Source organism: Gobio gobio (genome assembly GCF_949357685.1).
Source record: "Gobio gobio genome assembly, chromosome: 17".
NCBI classification, from domain to species: Eukaryota; Metazoa; Chordata; class Actinopteri; order Cypriniformes; family Gobionidae; genus Gobio; species Gobio gobio.
This window is the reverse complement of record NC_137110.1, coordinates 34762346-34785989: the sequence shown is the minus strand read 5'-3', so window position 1 is coordinate 34785989 and position 23644 is coordinate 34762346. Positions and strand designations below refer to the sequence as shown.

General features: G+C 38.1%; 2 protein-coding genes across 2 annotated transcripts in view; one reads left to right on the top strand and one right to left on the bottom strand.

The window, feature by feature from the left end:
- The first annotated feature begins 2827 nt into the window (after positions 1 to 2827).
- igfbp5a (insulin-like growth factor binding protein 5a) lies at positions 2828 to 12801 on the top strand. Its single transcript, XM_079841010.1, has 4 exons — positions 2828 to 3548; positions 10182 to 10390; positions 10530 to 10649; positions 10792 to 12801. Exons 1-4 carry the CDS (start codon positions 3209 to 3211, stop codon positions 10927 to 10929), a joined length of 807 nt encoding a protein of 268 aa, XP_079697136.1. The 5' UTR covers positions 2828 to 3208; the 3' UTR covers positions 10930 to 12801.
- Position 12802: 1 nt separating this feature from the next.
- igfbp2a (insulin-like growth factor binding protein 2a) overlaps positions 12803 to 23644 on the bottom strand; it is a 64896-nt gene continuing 54054 nt past the window's right edge. The window contains exons 2-4 of the mRNA XM_079841009.1: positions 17097 to 17266; positions 15160 to 15300; positions 12803 to 14517 (exon numbers count right to left, since the gene is read on the bottom strand). Coding sequence (XP_079697135.1) covers positions 14359 to 14517; positions 15160 to 15300; positions 17097 to 17266 — 470 coding nt within the window. The 3' untranslated portion in view covers positions 12803 to 14358. The remainder of the gene's footprint in view (positions 14518 to 15159; positions 15301 to 17096; positions 17267 to 23644) is intronic.

Genomic DNA, 23644 nt, shown 5'->3' with positions numbered 1-23644 from the left:
GTCCGCGTTATTATAATGTAATTGCTCATCTGTACAAGTCTCCACATTGAGGTGTCGATATCATGGATGAATCTGTATGCAGCTTGTATAGTGTCTCCCATGTAGTGAAACTATTGCTGTGTGAGCAGCAATATGCAAGGAAGCTTGCTTGCGAGCTATCTCTCCCTTGATGCTGCATCCTCTTGGAAAGCTCCCACCTTGCCAATGGGAGTAGAGTGAACGCGTTTGGCTCTCAAGGGAGCTGAATGCACTCACTGTTATGAGCCACCCTCTCGCTTGACTTTTTTTCTTTAAAATAACAAGAAAAGAGAAGTCAAGTGTTCAGGCCCCCACGTCTGCTGAAACTGCACGGCAGCTTTGATCATGGGGTTGCAGGTGTATCTGTGGTAAGGAAATTTAAAAAAAAAACTATTCATGCTCTAGTCTGTGACTTTCAATGCTCTGATCTCACACTCTGGCCTCTTCGGTCTGCCGGTGAGGAATTTGTGGAGAAATGTACAGAGTTGGGGTCTCAGTCAGCAGATTTCAGGAGATATATCCCTCCATGGGAATTCCTATAGAGGATTAAAGGATTAATATTTTTAAGAGATAGAAGAAACAAATACTGGCCTGAGGAGCAGAGCCTCTGTGCACCTCTTGCACAAGTCACTTAGGATGTGCCCCTGGGTGTTGACACACTCTTCTGACTCCGGTATGATCCGTGGAGTCACTTAAGTGCTATGCTCACTCTGTTTGCACACACTCACAGCCTAGGCATTTTCTTCAGCATGGTGTAGTGGGTATTGCATTCCCAGCGCCAACACCAAGACGCAGCATCAAATTTACCTTCAGAAGGGAAGTGTGTCTCCTTCAGACAAATTATGTATTAATGTATAAGGGCACCTGAGTTGATGACGTATAACTCAGGCACCCTTTTATATTCCTGGGTGCTTTGCATGTGATGTAATTTGTTTACACATGCATTCACAACCTGAGACGTTTCCTTAGCTACTGACTATGTTCACCTGTGTCTAGTTTAGTTTATCATAATCCTTCATTTATATAGCCCTCTGTTTCAGTTTAGCATTGTTGCTTTTCATTTTAATACAGTCTGTTTATTTAGCAAGTTAAGATGTTACAGAAAAAACAGAGACACTGGTCAGGTTGTGATAACTTAAGTCAACCTATACAAATATTCATACTTTAGCATACAATTCATTTTTTACAAGTGAACATAAAATGAATCAAACATTTTTTTTCCAAATAATATTCCTTTGTATATTGTTATTTCTTTTTACATTGAAAAACAAAAGCTCAAAACGTACACTGACCTGAAAATGACTGATTCGTGTGCAACATCAATACCTTAAATTCGACATGAAATGAAAGTTGCAGTAGTATTTTCTTCCCTATGTGAAGTATATCCAAATGAAATGGCTTCACAAACAAGAAAAGATGTAGGACATGACTTGAATTTGTGTATCAGGACTTGATTGGATTGTTGGATCATTGTCATTTGCTCTCCTGTGAGTGACAGGTTGTCAAGCCCACGCATCTAGAAACGTCATCATCTAAATAAGGTAGGAGAGGAAGTTATAGAGTGCTACAGTAATTTTTGTAGGCCAATCCAGAAGTTAGCATCACCCTGGTTCCCTTGACAAAACCCAATAGGATTATTGAATTGGTTTTTGGATTAGTGTGACTAACAAAAGCTTATGAATCTTCCATATTTTTTTCATCATGATATTCAGAAATGAACACATATTTTATTAATTTTGAATCGTAAATTCAATCAGCAGAAGTCAAAAACAAACTACACCACGGTCTCATGACTTAATTGTCATGATTAATTAATTTAATTAATTAATTTAATTAATTTAATTAAAAATTGTTAGGATATGCCAATCAATATTTGGCCGAGACACAGCAATTTGAAAATCTGGAATCTGAGGGTGCAAAAAAATCTAAACATTTAGAAATTCGCCTTTAAAGTTGTCCAAATGAGGCTTAATTTTCTTTGTTTAAAAACATTTTCCCTGAAAGTTTGAGTTATAATAGTTTGCAAAAGCACAATTATAAACATAACGAGGCTGTACAAAGCAGACTAGTCAGTAGATGAGTTTACCTGTTTGGCTGATGATGTTTAATGTCCCCGACAACCTTTGTCTGTAGTCCCATTTAGCCTTGTTAGCAAGACAAGTAGCTTTTTTGCAAGACAAGTAAAAGCTTAAAACACAAGATAACTTGATGTATTTTCTGTCGTAGAATAAAACGTGAAAATATCTTAAGCTTGTGTTCACCATAGACGTCATTTCAAGCAACAACACACAAAAAAACTTTTGGAAATGAAAGTGCTAAAATGCGAAATATCCCTGCACCACTCTATTTTGTTTAAAGATTACAAGGGCACGTGGTTTAAAAACAAAATAAACAATACAAATGATATAATCAATTATATATATATATATATATATATATATATATATATATATATATATATATATATATATATATATATATATATATATATATATATATATATATATATATATATATATATATATATATATATATATATATAAACAAGAATGGTCCCTTTTGATTTCATGGTTTAAACTTTTTTTTTTTTAAGACAAAAAAAATTACATTAAAAAAAACACTTAAAGTAATTCCTAATTGTACGTCATCATTTAATATGTCATCTTTGTAGTATTCAATTATTTTTTACATGGTTTTGTTGTTACCATGGTTCACTTAATCTAAACCTACGCCGAATAGCACAGCATCACTCCGGGATCCGCCCAAGAAGCACCAGAACCTTTAAATGAAATGAAGTGCGCCTCCCTCCACCGCGGTTAACGTGAACAGAGACTCATGCTGACAGCAGCTCTCCGGGGTGACCACTGTTCGTTTGATTAAGCTGCAGAACCGGCACATATTAATTTCCTTTTTGAATATAGAGGTGAATGTGTTGACTACACGTATTTTTGAGGTCTGCGCTTTCCCCCCGAATTCCATCCCATTTCATCTCAGGACATTGCCTTTTAATTATAGCCTCATGTCTTATATGAGCCATTGGATTCTTCTACCAAGAGGTGAGAGGATTGATAATTGCTATTTTTAAACACCGATACACTCCCCTTTAACCGGACGCTACTTTCGTTCTCGGACATCTCAAACGAATTCGACTAATTCAAGGCTAGTGGAAAAGGTTTTCTGCAATAGGGCCATGCTGTTAAGTTTGTATACTCTGATGACATTTGTATGGGGTCTACCCGGCTTTTTTGCCTCGTACGTGCCATGTGAGCCGTGCGATCAGAAGGCGCTGTCCATGTGTCCACCGGTGCGGATGGGGTGTCAGGTGGTGAAGGAGCCGGGCTGCGGATGCTGCTTGACCTGCGCACTGACCGAGGGGCAGGCGTGTGGAGTCTACACGGGGACATGTGGACAGGGACTGCGCTGCCTGCCTCGGAGCGGAGAGGAAAAGCCGTTACACGCTCTGCTTTACGGCAAAGGAGTTTGCATGAACGAGAAACTAGGTCTATACAAACCCCCTCATATGCCGAAGGGTAAGTTTTAATGACATGCTATCTATCTATCTATCTATCTATCTATCTATCTATCTATCTATCTATCTATCTATCTATCTATCTATCTATCTATCTATCTATCTATCTATCTATCTATCTATCTATCTATCTATCTATCTATCTATCTATCTATCTATCTATCTATCTATCTATCTATCTATCTATCTATCTATCTATCTATCTATCTATCTATCTGTCTGTCTGTCTGTGGTGAATTATATAGGTCAGGACATCTATAGCAGAAGATCTTGTAGGATTTATTATTATCTTGATTAGTTTTTTTCATTTATTGAGAACAGAATTGGTATTCAAATCAAATTCTTTCCTAGCAACCCCCACCCACACACCCGCAGACCTATCTCTCTTGTCATCCTCTTTATCTCTCTGCCTTTCACAGGCTTTAGCCTCCCCTGCCTTTCTTTGCAAAAATCTGCGATTAAGTCAGCTGTCAGCACCCTTAAAACTGTGATTATGCGATCTCATCACATTTACTGAAAACAGCTGCTGCAGCTATTTCATTCTGAATCATCATCTTTCAAGTCGTTTTAGCCTGGAATGGAAGAATTGAGAATGTACTTTGAGAACCACTTGAAGAATGGAATTTTAAAAAAGAAAGCTAAGGTTGACACACCTAAGCTCTACGAATTCTGTGTAAAGATGCAATGGTGTAAAACGGTAGTATTAGAGCTTTGACCCACCTAGTATCAAAAGTAATAATTATACTAATCATTTTTATTCATATTGTGTCAGGCATAAAAAAATATATTGTTGCAAATTAAACATTTGTAATATGCACGATTAAGACGAATCTATGGCCACTTTTATATAGGCAGAGACAATTTGATTGAGTTCTATTTTAGGTTGTGAAAACTCAAACCATGCATATGGAATTGTTTCCGGATTCTAAATAAAACTAATTTATCTTGCAAACTGTCTGCCTATAAAAACACTCATAGATGTGTCTCATCACTAGACACTGTAAAAGGAAAATGCAAATTTGGAGGGCATGAATTGAAGAAAAAACAACATGGTCACAATTTGCTAAAACGTAAAACTTAATGAGATGTCACAGGTAAAGGTAAAATGAAAACAACAAAACACGCTCACATATTAATCAATTGTGGGATTGATTTATTAATTTGTGGCCACAATAACCTTTGGCTCTGTATTAAACAGTTTGTGTAAATGCACTCATTTGTGACCCTGGACCACAAAACCAGTCATAAGGGTTAATATGTATTGTTAATATTTAGTTAATATGTATACAACAATCTGAAAGCTGAATAAATAAGCTTTCCATTGATGTATGGTTTGTTAGGATATGCCAATCAATATTTGGCCGAGACACAGCAATTTGAAAATCTGGAATCTGAGGGTGCAAAAAAATCTAAACATTTAGAAATTCGCCTTTAAAGTTGTCCAAATGAAATCCTTAGCAACACATATTACTACTACTAATATATATATTTTTAATATATTTATGGTAGAACTAATCTCTACTTAATATCCTAATGATTTTTGGCATAAAAGAAAAATCTATAATTTTGACCCATACAATGTATTGTTGCCTATTGCCACAAATATACCCATGCGATTTGTGACTGGTTTTGTGGTCCAGGGTCACATTTGGTGCCACTTTTGTACTGTACAAATGAGTGATGAAAAGCATGTAACAGAAGAAACAAGACAAAGCAGAGAGAAAGAATGAACACATCCTTTCTCAGGGCTGCACAGATCTCAGATTAGCATGTATTCCCAGAACAATAACCCCGGATTAGGAAACATGGAAGAGCACTTGTAACATCACTGAAATAAAATATACTGTAATATCCCTCAAAAATAACATCCGGTTAACTAATGCTTGGCAGATGATAAAACAACAGATTAAGAATGCGTAAGCACCATGTTGATTTATTCAATGATTTCAAAGCTTTGCTGAGGCTTTTTCTCTGATTTGTCAGTGATGTCGTCACAAATGGCTTGGGAGATTTGCTCATCTGTTGTGACCCTGGCTGCTTAGCTTTTCCACAGAAGACGCAGAGGGGCGAGGAAGGGGTCAAGCCCTTGAATCTGATTACTCACGGTACAGCTGGGCAATGCAGTGACGTGTAAGGGAGAAGAAGAGAGTTGGCATCTGGCATCTCTGCTTTCAATTAAAAGAAAGAGCTGGTGGTTGAGTTCAAACTGTTGAGGACTTATTGTCGTGTTTGATTTGTAACTTCCAAAACTTTTATGATAGGTTTTCACAGACTGTGTATTCAGAAATACCTGGCTTTCACTTGGGAATTTGAATTTGAATAACTTTTCTAGGGTACATTCATGTTTATGGTTGTATTGTTTGGAAGGCATGGCCAGTGAAATATGCATGACAGCTTTTTTGTATTTCCGCTAATAAAATTTAACAATGAGCTACTGTATGAGATATTATGAGACACCTGGAGTAAGCCAACAGCTAAAACATATCTGTTGATCTGATGTCTCTTCTGAAGAGTTCTGGTTTGCTTTCAGATGAGTCCCTTAAAATCAATGGACCAATCACACAAATAAACTGAGCCGCAGCATTCTCAATGTTGATAACCCTTACAAAAAATAAGTATAGGCCTACTTCAAGTTTATTTTATTAAGTATACTTGAGTAAAGTTCAAGTATATTTTGAAGTATACTTTATGTAATAAGTATACTAATATCAATGTACTAGAAGTATACTTGTAAGTGTACTGTTTCAATACTACTTGGGACTAAATTGGCCCATTTTTTAGTGTATAAAAGTAGGCCTTTACTTTTAAGTATACTTTATGTGTAACAGTTGTAAACTTTGAATACACAACAAGTTTTTTATTTGTACTTATAGGTATACTGATAGTTTACTAGTTACACTAAATAGTTTTAGTTTATGAAAGTTCACTTTGAAGTAAACTCAGTAAACTACTAGTTTAGTAGTTTTATACCGCAAGTATACTTGTAAGTTTTCTTTAAAGGGTTTCTTCAGCGATTTGAATGATCGTGCTTCCCCCCCTCATATCCCCCTAAGACGAGAGATTTATGTATTTTATGTCTGAAAAAAAGCCTCAGATGACGCAAATATCGTCATTTAACACGGACATTCATAACGGAGCGGTGCGGAGCAAAGCGAGTGTTCTCAATTAATTCCTATGAAAGTTAAAGGTGCTCTAAGCGATGACACGCGTTTTTTAGGCCAAAACATTTTTTGTCACATACAGCAAACATCTCCTCGCTATCCGCTAGCTGCCTGTCCCCTGAACACACTGTAAAAAAACGCGGCCTCTGTAGTCCGCCTAAGCTCCACAAACTGCAACAAAAACAAACTGGTGCAGGCTGGACCACGCAGCACAACAAACAGTGCTCCAGCCAATAGCCGACAAGAATGAGTTGGGGGTGGAAATCAGTCTTGCCTAAAAAACGTGTGACATCGCTTAGAGCACTTTTAAAGGGTTAGTTCACCCAAAAATGAAAATTGTCATTAATTACTCACCCTCATGTCGTTCGAGACCATCTTCGGAACACAAATGAAGATATTTATGTTGAAAGCTGATGGCTGAGAAAGGCCTCAGATAGGCCTCCATTGGCATTCAGTACATTCACACTCACAGACCCATAAAAGGCACTAAAAACGTAGTTACAAAGTCCATCTCACCACAGTGAGACAATAACTACAATAATTTTATGATGCAACGACAATAGTTTACAATAGCACTATGTCATATTCTTGCGCATGCGTCATGGTGCTTCGTGAGTTCACGGCAGAGGCCAAAACGGAAGACAAGAAGAAGTTGAATAAAGTCGTTATTTTGATTTTTTTTTGCGCACAAAAACTATTGTCGTCGCTTCGTAAAATTATTGTAGAGCCACTGTGGTGAGATGGACTTTATAACGACGTTTTTAGTGCCTTTTATGGGTCTTGTGAGTGTGAACGTACTGAATGCCAATGGAGGCCTATCTGAGGCCTGTCTCAGCCACCAGCTTTCAACAAAAATATCTTCAATTGTGTTCCGAAGATGAACGGAGGTCTTACGGGTGTCGAACGACATGAGGGTGAGTAATTAATTACATAATTTTCATTTTTGGGTGAACTAACCCTTTAAGCTTCCATAGGCATGAACTGAAAACGCGCCAGACTGGACACACACCATGAATGACTTTGAGGCTGTGAATGAATGACAATGCGGCCGTGAATAAATGCCGGTCGGCCGTGCTCATTTTAGTTCAAAATTAGCGCCAATTTGGTTGCTTGTGGGTTCATGAACACACAACAACAGAACGGTACAATGACAAACTCACTTAAATCGGCGCATTTCGCTTTGAAACCAAATCTTGCGTGATCATCTGGTCTGTCAGCTCCTCACTCTCTGATGAATGAAATCGGACTCCTGCTATGTTTCTGCGGCGACACTCATTCGGCTCGTGCTGTATTGAGCAGACACGTTCAGTTTTTAATTGCAGTGTCTGTTCTCTAACTGAACTAAATTATTTTATTACTATAAAAAACAAAACGACGGTGGGGTGGTGCTGCGGTGGGCAAGAGATGTAACCGGTAGGCGTGGCTTGGGAGTGACCTCATAGGGCAGCAAAGCAAGTGCATTCTGGGAGTTGTTGTCTTTCATCAATATGAGCCAAAAAATTAATTTTCTGGCTTTTCTCAGTCTAGAAGGCACCAACTTCTAAAGTAATTTCACATTTCTACTACATAAATAACCTAATTTAAATACACATTCATCTTTCCAGCGGTGAAGTACCCCTTTAAGTGAACATAACATCAGAGTTTACCATTTATAAATTATATTTGCGCTTTAAGTATACTACTATTTTCACAAGTCTGTTCAGTTTAGTTGGACTTTCAGTTTTACTGTTTCCGTTCATCACATGTTTCTTTGTTCTATTTCCCCACCACTCATCAGTCACCATGGACACTAAATAATCATCACAGCTGTTCTTCATTTGAGTTTATCATCAGTGTATTTAAGTTCCTTTTCTTCTGTTCAGCGTCCGGTGTTGTTTGTGTCAAGTGCATGCTGTCTTGAATACCTAAATAAATAAAAAAATAGGAATACTTAAATAGGAACATAGTTGTAATGCTTAAAGGGTTAGTTCACCCAAAAATGAAAATTCTGTCATTAATTACTCACCCTCATGTCGTTGGACACCCGTAAGACCATATTCGGAACACAAATGAAGATATTTTAGTTGAAAGCTGATGGCTGAGAAAGGCTTCAGATAGGCCTCCATTGGCATTCAGTACATTGACACTTCCAAGATCCATGAAAGGCACTTAAAACGTTGTTACAAAGTCTATCTCACCACAGTGGCTCTACAATAATCTTACGATGCGACGACAATAGTTTTTGTGCGTGAAAAAAAATCAAAATAACACCTTTATCCAACTTGTTCTCGACTTCCGTGTATGCCTCCACGACGCATGCGCGAGAATATGACGCAGATCCGGCGTTCGGACACATGACCCAGAAGCGTTTTGTTTACGAGCAGAGGAAGACGCGGGTGTCTAACCTGTTGGATTCTACATTGATCGTGCTTTAGGTCTCGGCGTAGTGCTCAAAATGGGGCTTAAGTGTGTATTTCATGGATTCCCGAACACTGGCGCTACGTCATATTTGCGCGCATGCGTCGTGGAGGCATACACGGAAGTCGAGAACAAGTTGGATAAAGGTGTTATTTTGATTTTTTTTTGCGCACAAAAACTATTGTCGTCTCATCGTAAGATTATTGTAGAGCCACTGTGGTGAGATAGACTTTGTAACGACGTTTTAAGTGCCTTTCATGGATCTTGGAAGTGTCAATGTACTGAATGCCAATGGAGGCCTATCTGAAGCCTTTCTCAGCCATCAGCTTTCAACTAAAATATCTTCATTTGTGTTCCGAATATGAACGGAGGACTTACGGGTGTCCAACAACATGAGGGTGAGTAATTAATGACAGAATTTTCATTTTTGGGTGAACTAACCCTTTAAGTTCCAAATAAAGACAATGATGAAGATTCAATAACAGCGTATTTAAAACGTGATAAGCCAACATTATAAATCTGTGCTGTGACTATGGGTCGGCTCACGCTGCATTGGGCAGACATGTTCAGTTTTTAATTGTGGTGTCTGTTCTCTAACTGAACTAAATTATTTTATTCCTATAAAAAAATCAGAATGATGGTGTCGTGTTGAGCAAGTGATGTAACGGTGTTGCGGCTGAACACCGGTAACACTGTCAACACAGACTATTGCAGCAAACCTACTATATAAACTGAATCAATAATCAGTTGTAAATGTATTCAGCACTCTGCAACAAATATTTGTTGGATTTTCAGATTAAATTTCTTATTTTTAGTTTAAAAGAAGTATACTAATAGGTCACTTGAATAAACTTCTTTTTCATAAGGGAAGACCAGTGTAGGAAGTCTTTGTTGTACACAGTTGATGAGAAAAGTGAATTATCCACTCTAAGCACACCAATCCAATGTGGCCTTAGATTGAGGTTGTTTATGGTTTTGGGACTGACATTCAGGAATCTTGACAGTGCGAGCATCCCTGGTGAATTTGTTGCGTGAACAATGCCAATCTCAGTATTTGACTATTGTCCTCTTCTTAGATCAAGAGTCACATGAAGATACCCTGGTTACAGAGGTAACGGAGGATCTGCTTCCCCAGGCTAAGGTTCCATTATTCCAACGGGACCACATTAACAGCAAGAAGGCTCAGGCCATGCGAAAGGATAAGAAGAGACAGCAGGCTAAACTCAGGACAAGGGGCCATATGGACTACCCGCTCTTCGGAATGGAAAAACATCAGTCTGACATTGTACGTTTTTTTTAGCCAACTTTCATCTGAAAAAAACTGTAATGTTTTCATGACGTTTGTGTTATTGTACTGTTTCTATAAATGCCTGACACCTTTTCCATACTGTTCTATTAAATGATGTGTGTGCTGCTAACTGCAGGGTCCATGCCGAAGAAAGCTGGATGGAATTATCCAGAGGATGAAGGACACCTCCAGCGTCATGGCTCTTTCACTGTACCTACCCAACTGTGATAAGAAAGGCTTCTTCAAGCGCAAACAGGTTAGTTTTGCACTTCAGCATGTTTATAGATACTGGCAAGCTTAGTTGTCGGAAAGTTTTCTTTCCTATAAACACATGGCTCTTGGCTGAGGGCATGGTCAAATTACTTCGCTTACTTTGCTTTGTCCATTTTCGATTACAGTGCAAACCCTCCAGGGGGCGCAAGCGAGGCATCTGCTGGTGCGTAGACAAGCACGGAGTTCAAATGCCGGGCACTGATTTTAATGGAGGCAACATCCAGTGTAAAGATCTTGAAAACAACGGCAACAACAACGAATGAGACAACTTAAATTCGGTCACGTAACAACAACATCACTCACTCACTTACTCTCATCTACCATATTATGTGATTTGCCAATCATTTCTAATCTGAATCTTAACGAGTCTGACTTTTGTTTTTTGGAAAGTTCATAGTCTCTTTTAAAGCACAATACAAGTATCAGTTATTGAATCCTGCAAGTGTCCTCTTTGATCTTCATGGGTTGGTGGGATCTATCAAGTATCATTTGGGAGTCATGGACTAGTTTCCACTGTATCTTATGACATAGACACCTTAGAAAGTCTTATGAGCTTAAAGAGCTTTAAGGGATAGTTCTCACAAAAAAAAAAAATATATAATTCTGTTATCATTTTCTCACCCTCGTGTCATTTCAAACCTATATGACACACTTTGTTCTGTGGAACACAAAATAAAAGTATTTAGAAAAATGTTCAGTTTTTTCCCATATATTGAAAGTCAATGCGGTCAAAAACAACACTGGACCCCATTTTCTTTCATTGTACTGTATGGACAAAAAACATATTATTATTTTGTGTTCCATGGAAGAAAGAAATGCATACACGTTTGAAATGACAAGGTGAGTGAATGATGAAAGGATTTCAATTTTTGGGTGAACTTACCCTTTTAATATTACTGTTTCATATGACTCTGTTTTTGTCCATGGCACAGCACTTACTCACAGAAGAGTACTTATACACAGACTCTGTTTTTTAGTTTTGTAGAACCCTACAAATATTTCAGGAAATTAGTTTTGTCTTGCCACATTGTTTTGCAAACCTGAACAACATAGGGAAATTTATATCCTAATAACCACTGTTTTTGTGCACTGGAAAACAAAGAAGAAAAGCCTATTAAAGAAAGATAAGCACAACATTTTAATAATCTTAGACACATGCAGTTTATATGAATAGAATGAGAAAGACTCACCATTTGAATGCACAATGGTGACAAACCAACCAGCCATTTTCTAGTTTTTCAAACTTTAACAGATCAGGGTCCTTGGGTTCTTATGGAAATTTCAGTGCCTTTTTCTACTCAAATATTTGAATACTGATTTACATCAAAGGCATCAAAGGGGCCACAAAGGCAAAACACAAACACTGAAAATGCTGACCTTTAGTTTGCAGGAGTGTAGATTCAAAAAAGCAAATTCAATGTTCTTAAAAAGCAGGCAAATTGAGATTATTTGCATTATGAAAATGCCATAGTAGTACAATACCAAAGGTACTATTAGGTTTTGGCCCACAGAATTGAATTTGGTGCAACCAGTTTCCCTCCTAATGGTATACAATATATGTTCTTTTGTGCTAATGAGATTATTTGGATTGCATGTGTTACTTAGTGTCGGATCAGAGGCTGACAGCAGTTCAGAATTGTTCCCTGATTGTGGTTGCAGAAAGTCATCAACATCAGCATCAGAAGTAAATCAGATTGACTCAGTTTATTTTAGCCTCAAAGTTTCTTGGCACATTAGTGGTTCTGTGAAATTTTTAATTTAATATCCCTCTTCTCACTATTGAGTAACATGGAAAGAATTCTGAACAATACCACTCCATGTGGGGAAGTTGGGCTCACTGTAATGAGACAAAAATACAACGGAGACCAGTGTGACAAGTTTTGCAAGGTGCCTATCTAATAATGGAGTGACTTTTTCAGTTGAAGATTTTAATTCTTTTTAATTTAATAACTTTTAATAACTCATTTAAGTTGAGTCCAAATCAAGAATTATGGGTGGTTCGATTAGTATGAAATCTAAATATCTGTGTGCAATATTTATTCGCCATGTAATTTATGTACTCATATTTTGGTCTCTTTTGTAAAGACAAAACAGTTATTTAATAAATATATATAAATATAAAGATATTCAGATACAAGAATAGAGACTCTGTTTTTATTTTGTGTACTGTACTTATCAAATATTATGAGCACACTTGAGGGGAGTCATTTCAAATATTTCATTGGTGAATCACTAATTATATTTTCCTTTTATAAAAATGTGCAGCATTTCTCTTTTTATATTACAGTTTTAGTACACATCATTTTCGTGTGATTATTCATTCAGTTTCTTGCTACAAATAATACCTTGAAATACTTCTTTATTTGTGTACATGTAAAACATAGGGTCCAGAACAGCAAGTGACAATGACACCTAACAGAAATGTTGAATCGTGTATAAAATTTGCACAAAGTAAATCACAATGTTAAGTTAAAACAGTTAGTGAACAGCTCTCTGTATTAAATCTTTTTAACACATCTTCTAAAAGTTGTTGTGCAGTGTTATAATTATGTTTTCTCTTCCTTAGTGTGACCACCAGATGTCAGTAGTTACATGCAATTGTAACAGAACATCAACTGCATTGGTATAAACTGCGTAGTCTTGGGCTGCATCTGAAATCGCATACTTCTCTACTATATAGTAGGCGAAAAACAGTATGTGACAAAAGTATGTCCGAATTCAAAGCACTCAAAAGAGTAGGCAAAAAGTTCCTGGATGACCTACTATTTCCGGCAAGATTCTGAAATGGAGACTTTACTATCCCATGAGGCCACAGGAGAGGATTTGTGAATGACAGTGAAGCGACGCAACTGCCACTGGTAGGACACATGATAATGACAACATGGTGAATGTAGTACATCCAGATTATATTCATACTACACACACTCATACTATATAGAACATACTTTTTTAGCAGTTGTGAAGTAATTAATTCCTACTCAAGAGAGTATGCGATTTCAGATGCAGCCCTAGTACTAAATGGTTTGAATACCCCCGATGCATTCACATAAAAATGAAACAGACAACTTTTATTTGCATACATCAAGTTTTTTAAAGCCAAAATATTAAGACTTCATAAGCAGCCCCATATATTTTATTTCTGTAAATCATTTAAGGTAAGAAACTAGCTCTCTGTAATGTAACGCTTCAGTGTGTTTGTGTTCAAAACTAACAATGTCCTATCCTGTAAAAAACCCTTACCTTAGCATTTCCTCATGAGAGGGGGGCAACCTATTAAAGAAATGTATTGAAACGAATAGCACCAGCAACATAATGAGAGAAATACAACCGTACACATTATGATTAGCACAAGATACATACTAAGTATGTAAAAGTGTTAAAGATAATTTTACAATTCTAGTTAATTTCCTACAGAAAAGTAGTATTATCAGCCTGCTAACATCAGTTCTCTGGTCATATGTCATCACTTGGATTAAATTTAAGTACAATCAGTTATATCAGTACTTTAACTGTAACAATACTGTTTCAAACCATCTCAAATCTACAAGCGCAAAAATGTATAAACAAACAAGGTATATTTGTAGCTTGTTTAGAGAGTGTAAAACACTGACTCTTTGGGGGGGCATGGTTGTGGGTGTGTAGGCTTGAAGGTCAAGATGGGAGGGGAGGGGATGGGAAGGTTCAGGATATTTTTAGTTTTGAGGGTCCACAGAGGGATCTATCTCTACGCCATCAAGGTACTGGCTGCAGTTGGGATCACCCCTTATCAGTGGAGCGGTGGGGATGAGTTTTCCTGTGTGTGGATTCACACACCAGCACTCACCACGATGCCCATTCACTGACATCTTACACTGAAACATATGAAAGAGTCCAAATGAGTTTTTAGAACAAACATTTACAAGATACTTTAAACTCAATTGATAGCATTTGTGGCAAAATGTTGATCAACACAAAGACATTTTAATGTATTTTAGAGCTTGATAAAGGGGAAACAAATTGAACACCATCAATTAAAATGGGGCTGAAGCTTGAATGTTAAGACAATGAAGCCTCAAGGTTAAGAAAAAAAAAATGGAGATGGGGAGAAGGAGGGATGCCAGATGAACTGTCACCGGAGTGAAATAAGATTAACAAGATTAGATAAACAAGATCCTCCTGAATTTATGTTTGGAGCCTATTTAAATTTATATGAATGTAAAAGTAACATTTATTTAAATTTGTATTTATTTATGTACTTATTTTTACCATTTTTGATCTCTGGCTAGGTTATAGCAAATGATATAAAAAAATAATTTTAAAGGGGAACACATATTCCATGTAATCTATGAGTTAATATCAAGCTGCCTGCATGCACCATAATTATCAAAGAATTACCACAATGCTTATTAAAATAGGTTTATGTGGATTACAGCAAATCAGATTTATTTCATGTCAAATACCCAAATCTACAAAAATGTGTGTTGCTTTGAACCTCTAAAAAAAGAATGAAATACCTGTTTCAGGTTGTACTGCCCCCTCTTGTCACAGTTGGGTATGTGCAGGGAATAAAGGTCCTCCAGGGGACCCCTGTTATCTCTGAAGGGTATTTTTGAGATTCTTTCCAGCACCTGGTCCAGCTCCTGCTGACACTGGCTCTAAAATATGTAAATAAATATTTATGAATGTTTGTTTTTTAATGAAAGTGTACAATAACAGCATTGTGTCTTGAATTGTTCAGAATATTTAGAAGATACACCGATCAGGCATAACATTATGGCAGGTGAAGTGAATAACACAGATTATCTCTTCATCACGGCACCTGTTGGTGGGATATATTAGGCAGCAAGTGAACATTTTGGGGAGTGAAGGCTGGCCCGTATGGTCCGATCAAACAGACGAGCTACTAGCTCAAAGTGCTCAATAAGTTAATGCTGGTTCTGATAGAAAGGTGTCAGAATACACAGTGCATCGTAGTTTGTTGCATATGGGGCTGCATAGCCACAGACTAGTTAGGGTGCCCATGCTGACCCCTGTCCACTGCCGAAAGCGCCAACAGTGGGCACGTGAGCATTAGAACTGGACCACGGAGCAATGGAAGAAGGTGGCCTGGTCTGATGAATCATGTTTTCTATTGCCTCACTTGGCTGGCTGGGTGCGTGTGCATCGCTTACCTGGGGAACGCATGGCACCAGGATGCACTATGGGACGAAGGCAAGCTGGCGGAGGCAGTGATGCTTTGGGCGATGTTTTGCTGGGAAACCTTGGGTTCTGCCATCCATGTGGATGTTACTTTGACACGTACCACCTACCTAAGCATTATTGCAGACCATGTACACCCTTTCATGGAAATGGTATTCCCTGGTGGCTCTGGCCTCTTTCAGCAGGATAATGTGCCCTGACACAAAGCAAAAATGGTTCAGGAATGGTTTGAGGAGCGCAATGAGTTTGAGGTGTTGACTTGGCCTCCAAATTCCCCAGATCTCAATCCAATCGAGCATCTGTGGGATGTGCTGAACAAACAAGTCCAATCCATGGAGGCCCCACCTCGCAACTTACAGGACTTAAAGGATCTGCTGCTAACATCTTGGTGCCAGACACCACAGCACACCTTCAGGGGTCTAGTGGAGTCCATGCCTTGACGTGTCAGGGCTGTCAGGGATGTTATGCCTGATCGGTGTTTTTTTGAATGATAACAGTACTCATAAAGTGTGATTCTCAACAAGCATGTTATCAATGACTATAAGTTATTTATTAGGCCAAGATGATACACACTGAATCATCACACCTGAAGTGGAAAATATCTCAGTGAAAATTCTATTGATAGAACATAAGTAGTGGTCAGGTTGCCAAGATTCTACTGTCATATTTAACATTGATTTCTTAAATTAAAATAACGTCAGAGCTACTTTTACCCTCCAATGATGACGTGGAAGTAGGCTAAGTAAATTTGAGCTATTCTCTAATTAAAAATCTGCAATGCATACAGCTTTAAAATGACTTCATCTTACCTTACTAATGCTTCTGTGAGTGTTTGAAGTTTATTCAAAGTAATAAGACCTGAAAATACAACCTGCAAAGCATCTGTGTATGTGTGTACTGAGCCTGAAAAAAAAGCTCTTTGCACATGTTACAGTGCATTTGAAGTGTGCAGATTGCTCAGATTCAGCCCTCAGCCAAGATAAATAAGCTCCAGAGACAATTATTAAGCATAAGTCAATTGGAACAACGTGTTTTGTCCGGGTTTGGAACAGCTATGGCACATTTAGACTTTAGACCTACAGCTCACAACATTAGAATGCATAAATGAGTATTCCACTCTGAGAAAATATACACTTTAGGCAAATATAAACTTCTGCAATTCCACATGACCTAAGATACAGTACTGTTGAGACAACCTCAAGAGAAGATCAACAATTTTTTATTGATTTTATTGTTTGTTTTCATCACCTACCTGTTTGGCATGTGGCGCTTTAGGGTCCTCTACTTTGTGGTACTTCATCTTGGTCTTCAGCTGCTGGCGGTGTTGATGGACAGCACTCTCCTTCCATGGACTGTCTTTGGTGGGCTTCCTTATGGGAGGAACCTCAGTCAGACCAATGTCCAAAGGGTCCTGTACTTCCCCTGACAGGACACAAACATTCTTGAAAGTAAATTTTTTTGTTAATATTCTTAAGTTTTAAAGACTCATATTTATAAAAAGAAATGTCAGCATCTATGCATCTAGCTGTCTGTTGTCTGAAAAAAACAAAAGCTGTCTGTTGCCTGAAAGTTATTTTTAACAAGTTTGTACTAATGTACTAAGACAGTAATGTTAAAACACCAAATTCAATATACACCTTATTAACAAAACCTACTATGCACAGGCAAGCAGACAAACCCATAAAAACAGGCCTGTGCTGCAGCTTTAGTTTTTTTTTCCTGGAGGTTAGCCATTTTGAATGATCCAGGGTCAAATGTTTTTGTTCGTTGTGACAACAAACTTTTAACTTCACATTACCCACAGCTTGAGCTACAATTCTCTTTGTATGATTAATGAAATTTACCACAAAATCTGTCCCGCCAACTTTAAAATATAAATATTTATTATAGGTTTTCCAAGTGCATTTAGGTAAAATAAAGCCGTGGTTTGGAAGATTTTTTTCTCCCAAAATACAACTCACAAATACCAATTACTATTAACAAAATACAATTTACAAATGAAAAACATATTTCAGAAATGCACAAGTATACACATTTTTCTAAAAACTGCAAATTGAATGATGAATCTGCAGTCTCAAATTGTTAATCAATAGGTGTTCAACTTGAAGCAGCGCCGCACAGACCGATTGATGTATGACAACAAATTACTGTGAGAGTGATTAGAGAGCAGACGGCTCTGTATGCTTTCAAATCGCTCTTGATGTACTTTGATGTCATACACTGATCAGTATATGCAGAGCCGCTTTAAAGGGGTGGTAAAACACGATTTCACTTTTCTAACTTTAGTTAGTGTGTAATGTTGCTGTTTGAGCATAAACAACATCTGCAAAGTTACAACGTTCAAAGTTTAAAGCAAAGGGAGATATTTGCTTTTAAAGAAATCAATTTCTAAGGACTACAGCAAACGGCCAGTAGGGACTACAGACATTCCTCCAGGGCTGCTGACATCACCAGTCCCAATATTTACATAAACCCCTCCTCCGAGCATAAGGGGGACGAGGCCATTTTTTATTGCTGTGGAGAAGAGTTGTTGTGGTATTCTTAGCTTTCATGTGACGTCACACAGTGGCGCGGGTGCCATTTGTAGGACTGAATTGCAACATGCCGTCTATCTGCTGTGGTGTGGGCTGTGAACAGCAAATCTGGTTAGTAGGCTGGAGTGTTGTTGCCACAATGCCGTGTTATTTTCATCTGGATTGCACGTCCACTTTGCTCAGCCTTCCTAGGGACGGGGGAGTTAGGGATCAATGGTTATCTCGCTCTCTTTGCTGCACATTTTACGGAGGAAAGCTTCCACAATCTTCGCGAGTTCAATGCAGGATCCGCACAACGGCTTGTCCTGAAAGATGGATTTAAAAACAGAAGCTGTTTACGGGCCACAACCTGTAAGTATGATTTATTTTTCGTCTATGTGTTTTCCTGTAATAGTTCGTATTGTACGTTGTAGCAAGAAAGTAAACAAATGACAACGCTGTTTGGCTCTGCAAACCAGTTTGTTAAATGCTCATTCATACTTAACGTTATCCAACAAACACCTAACGTTCTCAACAGCGAACTTGGAATTAGTGTAAATTATTCTTTTCATTAGAGCTTTTATGTGTTTATCTACATGCTTGTTTATCTACTACAGGCATGCTAAACATGGTTCTGTGTTTGATTTGGCTACTATACTAAAGCCAATGTTTAGTGTTCGTTTTGGGTTAATAGTTCTTGCGACAGATATTTGACTATAATCGTTCTAAAAATACAAAAGTAACGGTGCCATTCAGTAGCGATCACTATAGATCCGCAGTCTTTACTCAAAAAAAAATCCCTTTGAGGACTGTAGTAGGCTATACAACAACAACAAAAAACAAACCATTCTGAAACGTCGTTTAACAGCCGTTCTTGAACAGGTTCTGCTCGATCATCTTCACAAAAATGTTCTGGGTCCGATTTGGGCTCAAATTGGTATGGTTTTATTGACGCCATTGTTTCTAATACTACCAAAGCACAGTCTACCGGTAAAGGTAAGGGATGTGACTAGGGCTGTGCTCAGAATATCGATACAACGATACATCGTCATGAACTCCTGACGATGCGCGTATCGGTACAGCGGCTGCCGTATTGATACTGTGTGCTTTTGAATGTAATCAACGTGACGCGAGCAGCAGTGCAAGACATTCAAAATGGAGAAGAGGTTTTCAGTTAATGAATGAACGGCACATTGCAGTGCGCCTCACATCCATTAAATAGCAATACTCTTTGTGCTTTGTTGCTATTGATATAAAACAAAGTCTCAGATTTCAAATGACGTCCATTTTATTACGAAATTCAAAAACATAAATACAGTTTTGGCGCCGTGGCATGAGATCGCTTTGGCGCAGCTCAGCTCTAGAGAAGGCCGCGCGCAGCCCACGTGAACGGAACGGACCTTCTTCCGCCTTAATACTTAATACCAGTTACAGCGCAAAATAAACATGAATGAGCATCTGAACGTGTGTTAAAGATACAGGACAACTTACCGAAACCCGTATCATGTCACATGGAATCGCTCAATCAGTGTTTCAAACGCAGAAAGGCGTCAGTAAAACAGCTTGTAAACAATGTCATGTAACGTCACATTTACCTCAGAAAAAAACATATCCAGTGTCCATAAACTCATTAGTCAGCCAGAAAAATGTACTCTAGAGAGGAGCATTTTGCTAAATATATGCACCATATTCCATATTCATTGTAATTTTTTATGTTCTTCAATATTTAATGCATGTTTGAATTAAGCTGGCAAGTTTTTATGACAGCCACCATTTAAATGTTGATATTTCAAAAAAGATATGATTATGTAATTTGTAAAGTTAATATTATAACTTTATTATTATAAAAAACAATGTAATTTAGTGTAATTTAAGTGTTTGTACAAATAAGTTCATTTTTACCTTTCATAACTGACTCCCATAGTTACAGCATTAGTTAAGAGATTTGTTTTCCCAAATTTGTTTTAGATTTTTTGATTTATCGCGAGATTTGTTTTACATTCCAAAATTTGCCATGTATTGTACCGAATCTATATAAAAAATAATCAAGAACCAAGCCTTTCCAAAGTTTTTGTTTGTGAACATTTATTTAATTCATTTATATTAATTAAAAACTTTTTAATGACAAAAATGAAATAGTTTTTCAGTTATCACAACTGTTATAACACTGGTTATTCAATAAACAGATATTACTGTTACTAAACTCTGCTCAAAAGAAATGTAATTCCAAATTGATCCATATTGTGATACGTATCATATCGTGACTTCAGTATCGTGATGCGTATCGTATTGTGACATTGTTGGTGATACACAGCCCTAGGCGTGACGTTTCTGACAAATGTGCACTAGGCGGTTAGCGAATCACAACACACTGGGCCAGCAAACCAATCTGAGCCCATTGCGTATTTTTGAGGGACTGGCTTCATAGAACCCGGAAACCATCAGACCGTTTTTAAAAGGAGGGACAGAGCAGTGTAGAATAAAGGTAAAATATATGAAAAATAATGAATTTTTTTTTAAAACCAGCATGAACACATGTTACAGTGCACCCCACAAACACAATCAAGCCTTCAAAAGAATGTGTTTTACCACCCCTTTAAGTCGAACACACCTTAGAGCCCCGTTTCCACCGAAATTACCCGGAACAATTTGTCCCAGGAGCTTTTTTCCCAGGAACTATTTTTCCCCTCAGACCTGCTGCTGTCTGCGTTTCCATAGCAGTCTAAAGTACAGTGAAGATTAGTCCAGTGACGTAGGACTGCGCGCAACTTTCCAAAGCCCACTGGATTTCGTCCTCCGCAAATAAACTTAAAGGATTAGTTCACCTCAAAATGAAAATTTTCTGATCATTTACTCACCCCAATGCCATCCAAGATGTCCATGTCTTGCTTTCTTCAGTGGAAAAGAAATTATGTTTTTTAAGGAAAACATTTCAGGATTTTCTCCACACAATGGACTTCAATTGCAACCAAAATGTTGAACATCCACATAAATGTAGTTTCAAAGGGCTTCAATGAGCCAGGCATTACGTAACGTACGTTGAAAAGGTCACGCTGTACGTGGGTGGAAGTACTGCCCCATTGTTTAAAAGTGTGGAAAAGGACGACAAATTTTATTGTATGTTGAATCACATATTTATTATTTCATTTATCATTGTTTTACCTGTTTTGTTAAAACAGCATTTGTATTAGTCTTCGAACGTTCGCTTTGTAAACAATGTGGCAGTACTTCCGCCCACGTTCGGCATGACCTTTTCAACGTACGTTACGTAATGCCTGGTTCGTTGCAGACCAGCACAAGATGATCAATTGTGGTTAAAAAGTATATACATTTGAATTTTTGTTTTTGTTTCGCTAGATAAGACCCTATTCCTCAGCTGGGATCGCGCAGTACCATTTGAAGCACTTCAAAGCCCTTTGAAACTGCATTTATGTGGACGTTCAACAAAAATCCTGAAATGTTTTCCTTAAAATTTTTTATTTCTTTTCCACTGAAGAAAGGAAGACATGGACATCTTGGATGGCATTGCGGTGAGTAAATTATCAGGAAATTTTCATTTTGAGGTGAACTAATCTTTTAATAAAGCCTGAACCTCATCGTCGGCCCATCGGTCGTATGTTTTAAACTCCATTGTTGATTTGAATAGTAAACAACTCCCACTGCACGCACTGCAACTGACTTTTAGGTTGAAATAAAATGCTGTGTGAGCTCAACCAATCAACATGTTCAGCACTCAGGTCCCACCCCCGAAAGTTCCTGAACTTTGAAAAAGTACTACTTCGCGAGCAGGGCCATTTTGAGGGGGAAAACTTTATTTAGACCCCGGTTCCTGCTGTCGAAATACACAGGGTACCACCCCAAAGTCCCTGGGGAAAGTTCCCGTGGTGGAAACACGGCTTAGGTGTACAGGATTACTAGAAACTTCCAGGCAAGTGTTTTTTTGAGCCGGTTGGAGCTACACTCTGCAGGATATTAGCCCTCCAGGAGCGGAGTTTGGCACATGTGCCCTAGACAATCCAAATACTGACTCCATACCGATTGCTCTCTCTCTCCATCTAATAACTACCACCTTGGGTGAGTCTTTTAAACTAGTAGTGGGATATTAATCAAGATGCATTAGATGTGTAAGAAAGTAAGTATACACGCAAGAATGTTTTGAGATCAGAAACCAAATGTGTTTGTGGAATAATTGAGTCTGGACAGTTGAATTGAAAATTTTTTAAATAAATGTACACCCCCAAGGTGGTAATATCTCAAAAGTATGCAATAATTGTTGAATGGCCATTTATTTCTTACACAATAACAGGGGTGGGGGAAAAATAAATTCAAATAAATAAAATATTTAGATATTATAAATTGATTGATGTAGTAAAACAATAACATGATACTTGAAACTTATACACTCACCTAAAGGATTATTAGGAACACCATACCAATACTGTGTTTGACCCCTATTCGCCTTCAGAACTGCCTTAATTCTACGTGGCATTGATTCAACAAGGTGCTGAAAGCATTCTTTAGAAATGTTGGCCCATATTGATAGGATAGCATCTTTCAGTTGATGGAGATTTGTGGGATGCACATCCAGGGCACGAAGCTCCCGTTCCACCACATTCCAAAGATGCTCTATTGGGTTGAGATCTGGTGACTGTGGGGGCCATTTTAGTTCAGTGAACTGAACTCATTGACATGTTCAAGAAACCAATTTGAAATGATTCAAGCTTTGTTACATGGTGCATTATCCTGCTGTAAGTAGCCATCAGAGGATGCGTACATGGTGGTCATAAAGGGATGGACATGGTCAGAAACAATGCTCAGGTAGGCCGTGGCATTTAAACCATGCCCAATTGGCACTAAGGGGCCTAAAGTGTACCAAGAAAACATCCCCCACACCATTACACCACCACCACCACCAGCCTGCACAGTTGTAACAAGGCATGATGGATCCATGTTCTCATTCTGTTTACGCCAAATTCTGACTCTACCATCTGAATGTCTCAACAGAAATAGAAACTCATCAGACCAGGCAACATTTTTCCAGTCTTCAACTGTCCAATTTTGGTGAGCTCGTGCAAATTGTAGCCTCTTTTTCCTATTTGTAGTGGAGATGAGTGGTTCCCTGTGGGGTCTTCTGCTGTTGTAGCCCATCCGCCTCAAGGTTGTGCGTGTTGTGGCTTCACAAATGCTTTGCTGTATACCTCGGTTGTAACGAGTGGTTATTTCAGTCAAAGTTGCTCTTCTATCAGCTTGAATCAGTCGGCCCATTCTCCTCTGACCTCTAGCATCA

Bases quoted from the DNA above. Each gene is read 5' to 3' on its own strand.
- igfbp5a (XM_079841010.1), top strand. From the start codon at position 3,209: ATGCTGTTAAGTTTGTATACTCTGATGACATTTGTATGGGGTCTACCC. The intron at 3,549-10,181 runs GTAAGTTTTAAT...TCCTCTTCTTAG, and splicing joins ACCCCCTCATATGCCGAAGG to ATCAAGAGTCACATGAAGAT. The intron at 10,650-10,791 runs GTTAGTTTTGCA...TTTCGATTACAG, and splicing joins GCTTCTTCAAGCGCAAACAG to TGCAAACCCTCCAGGGGGCG.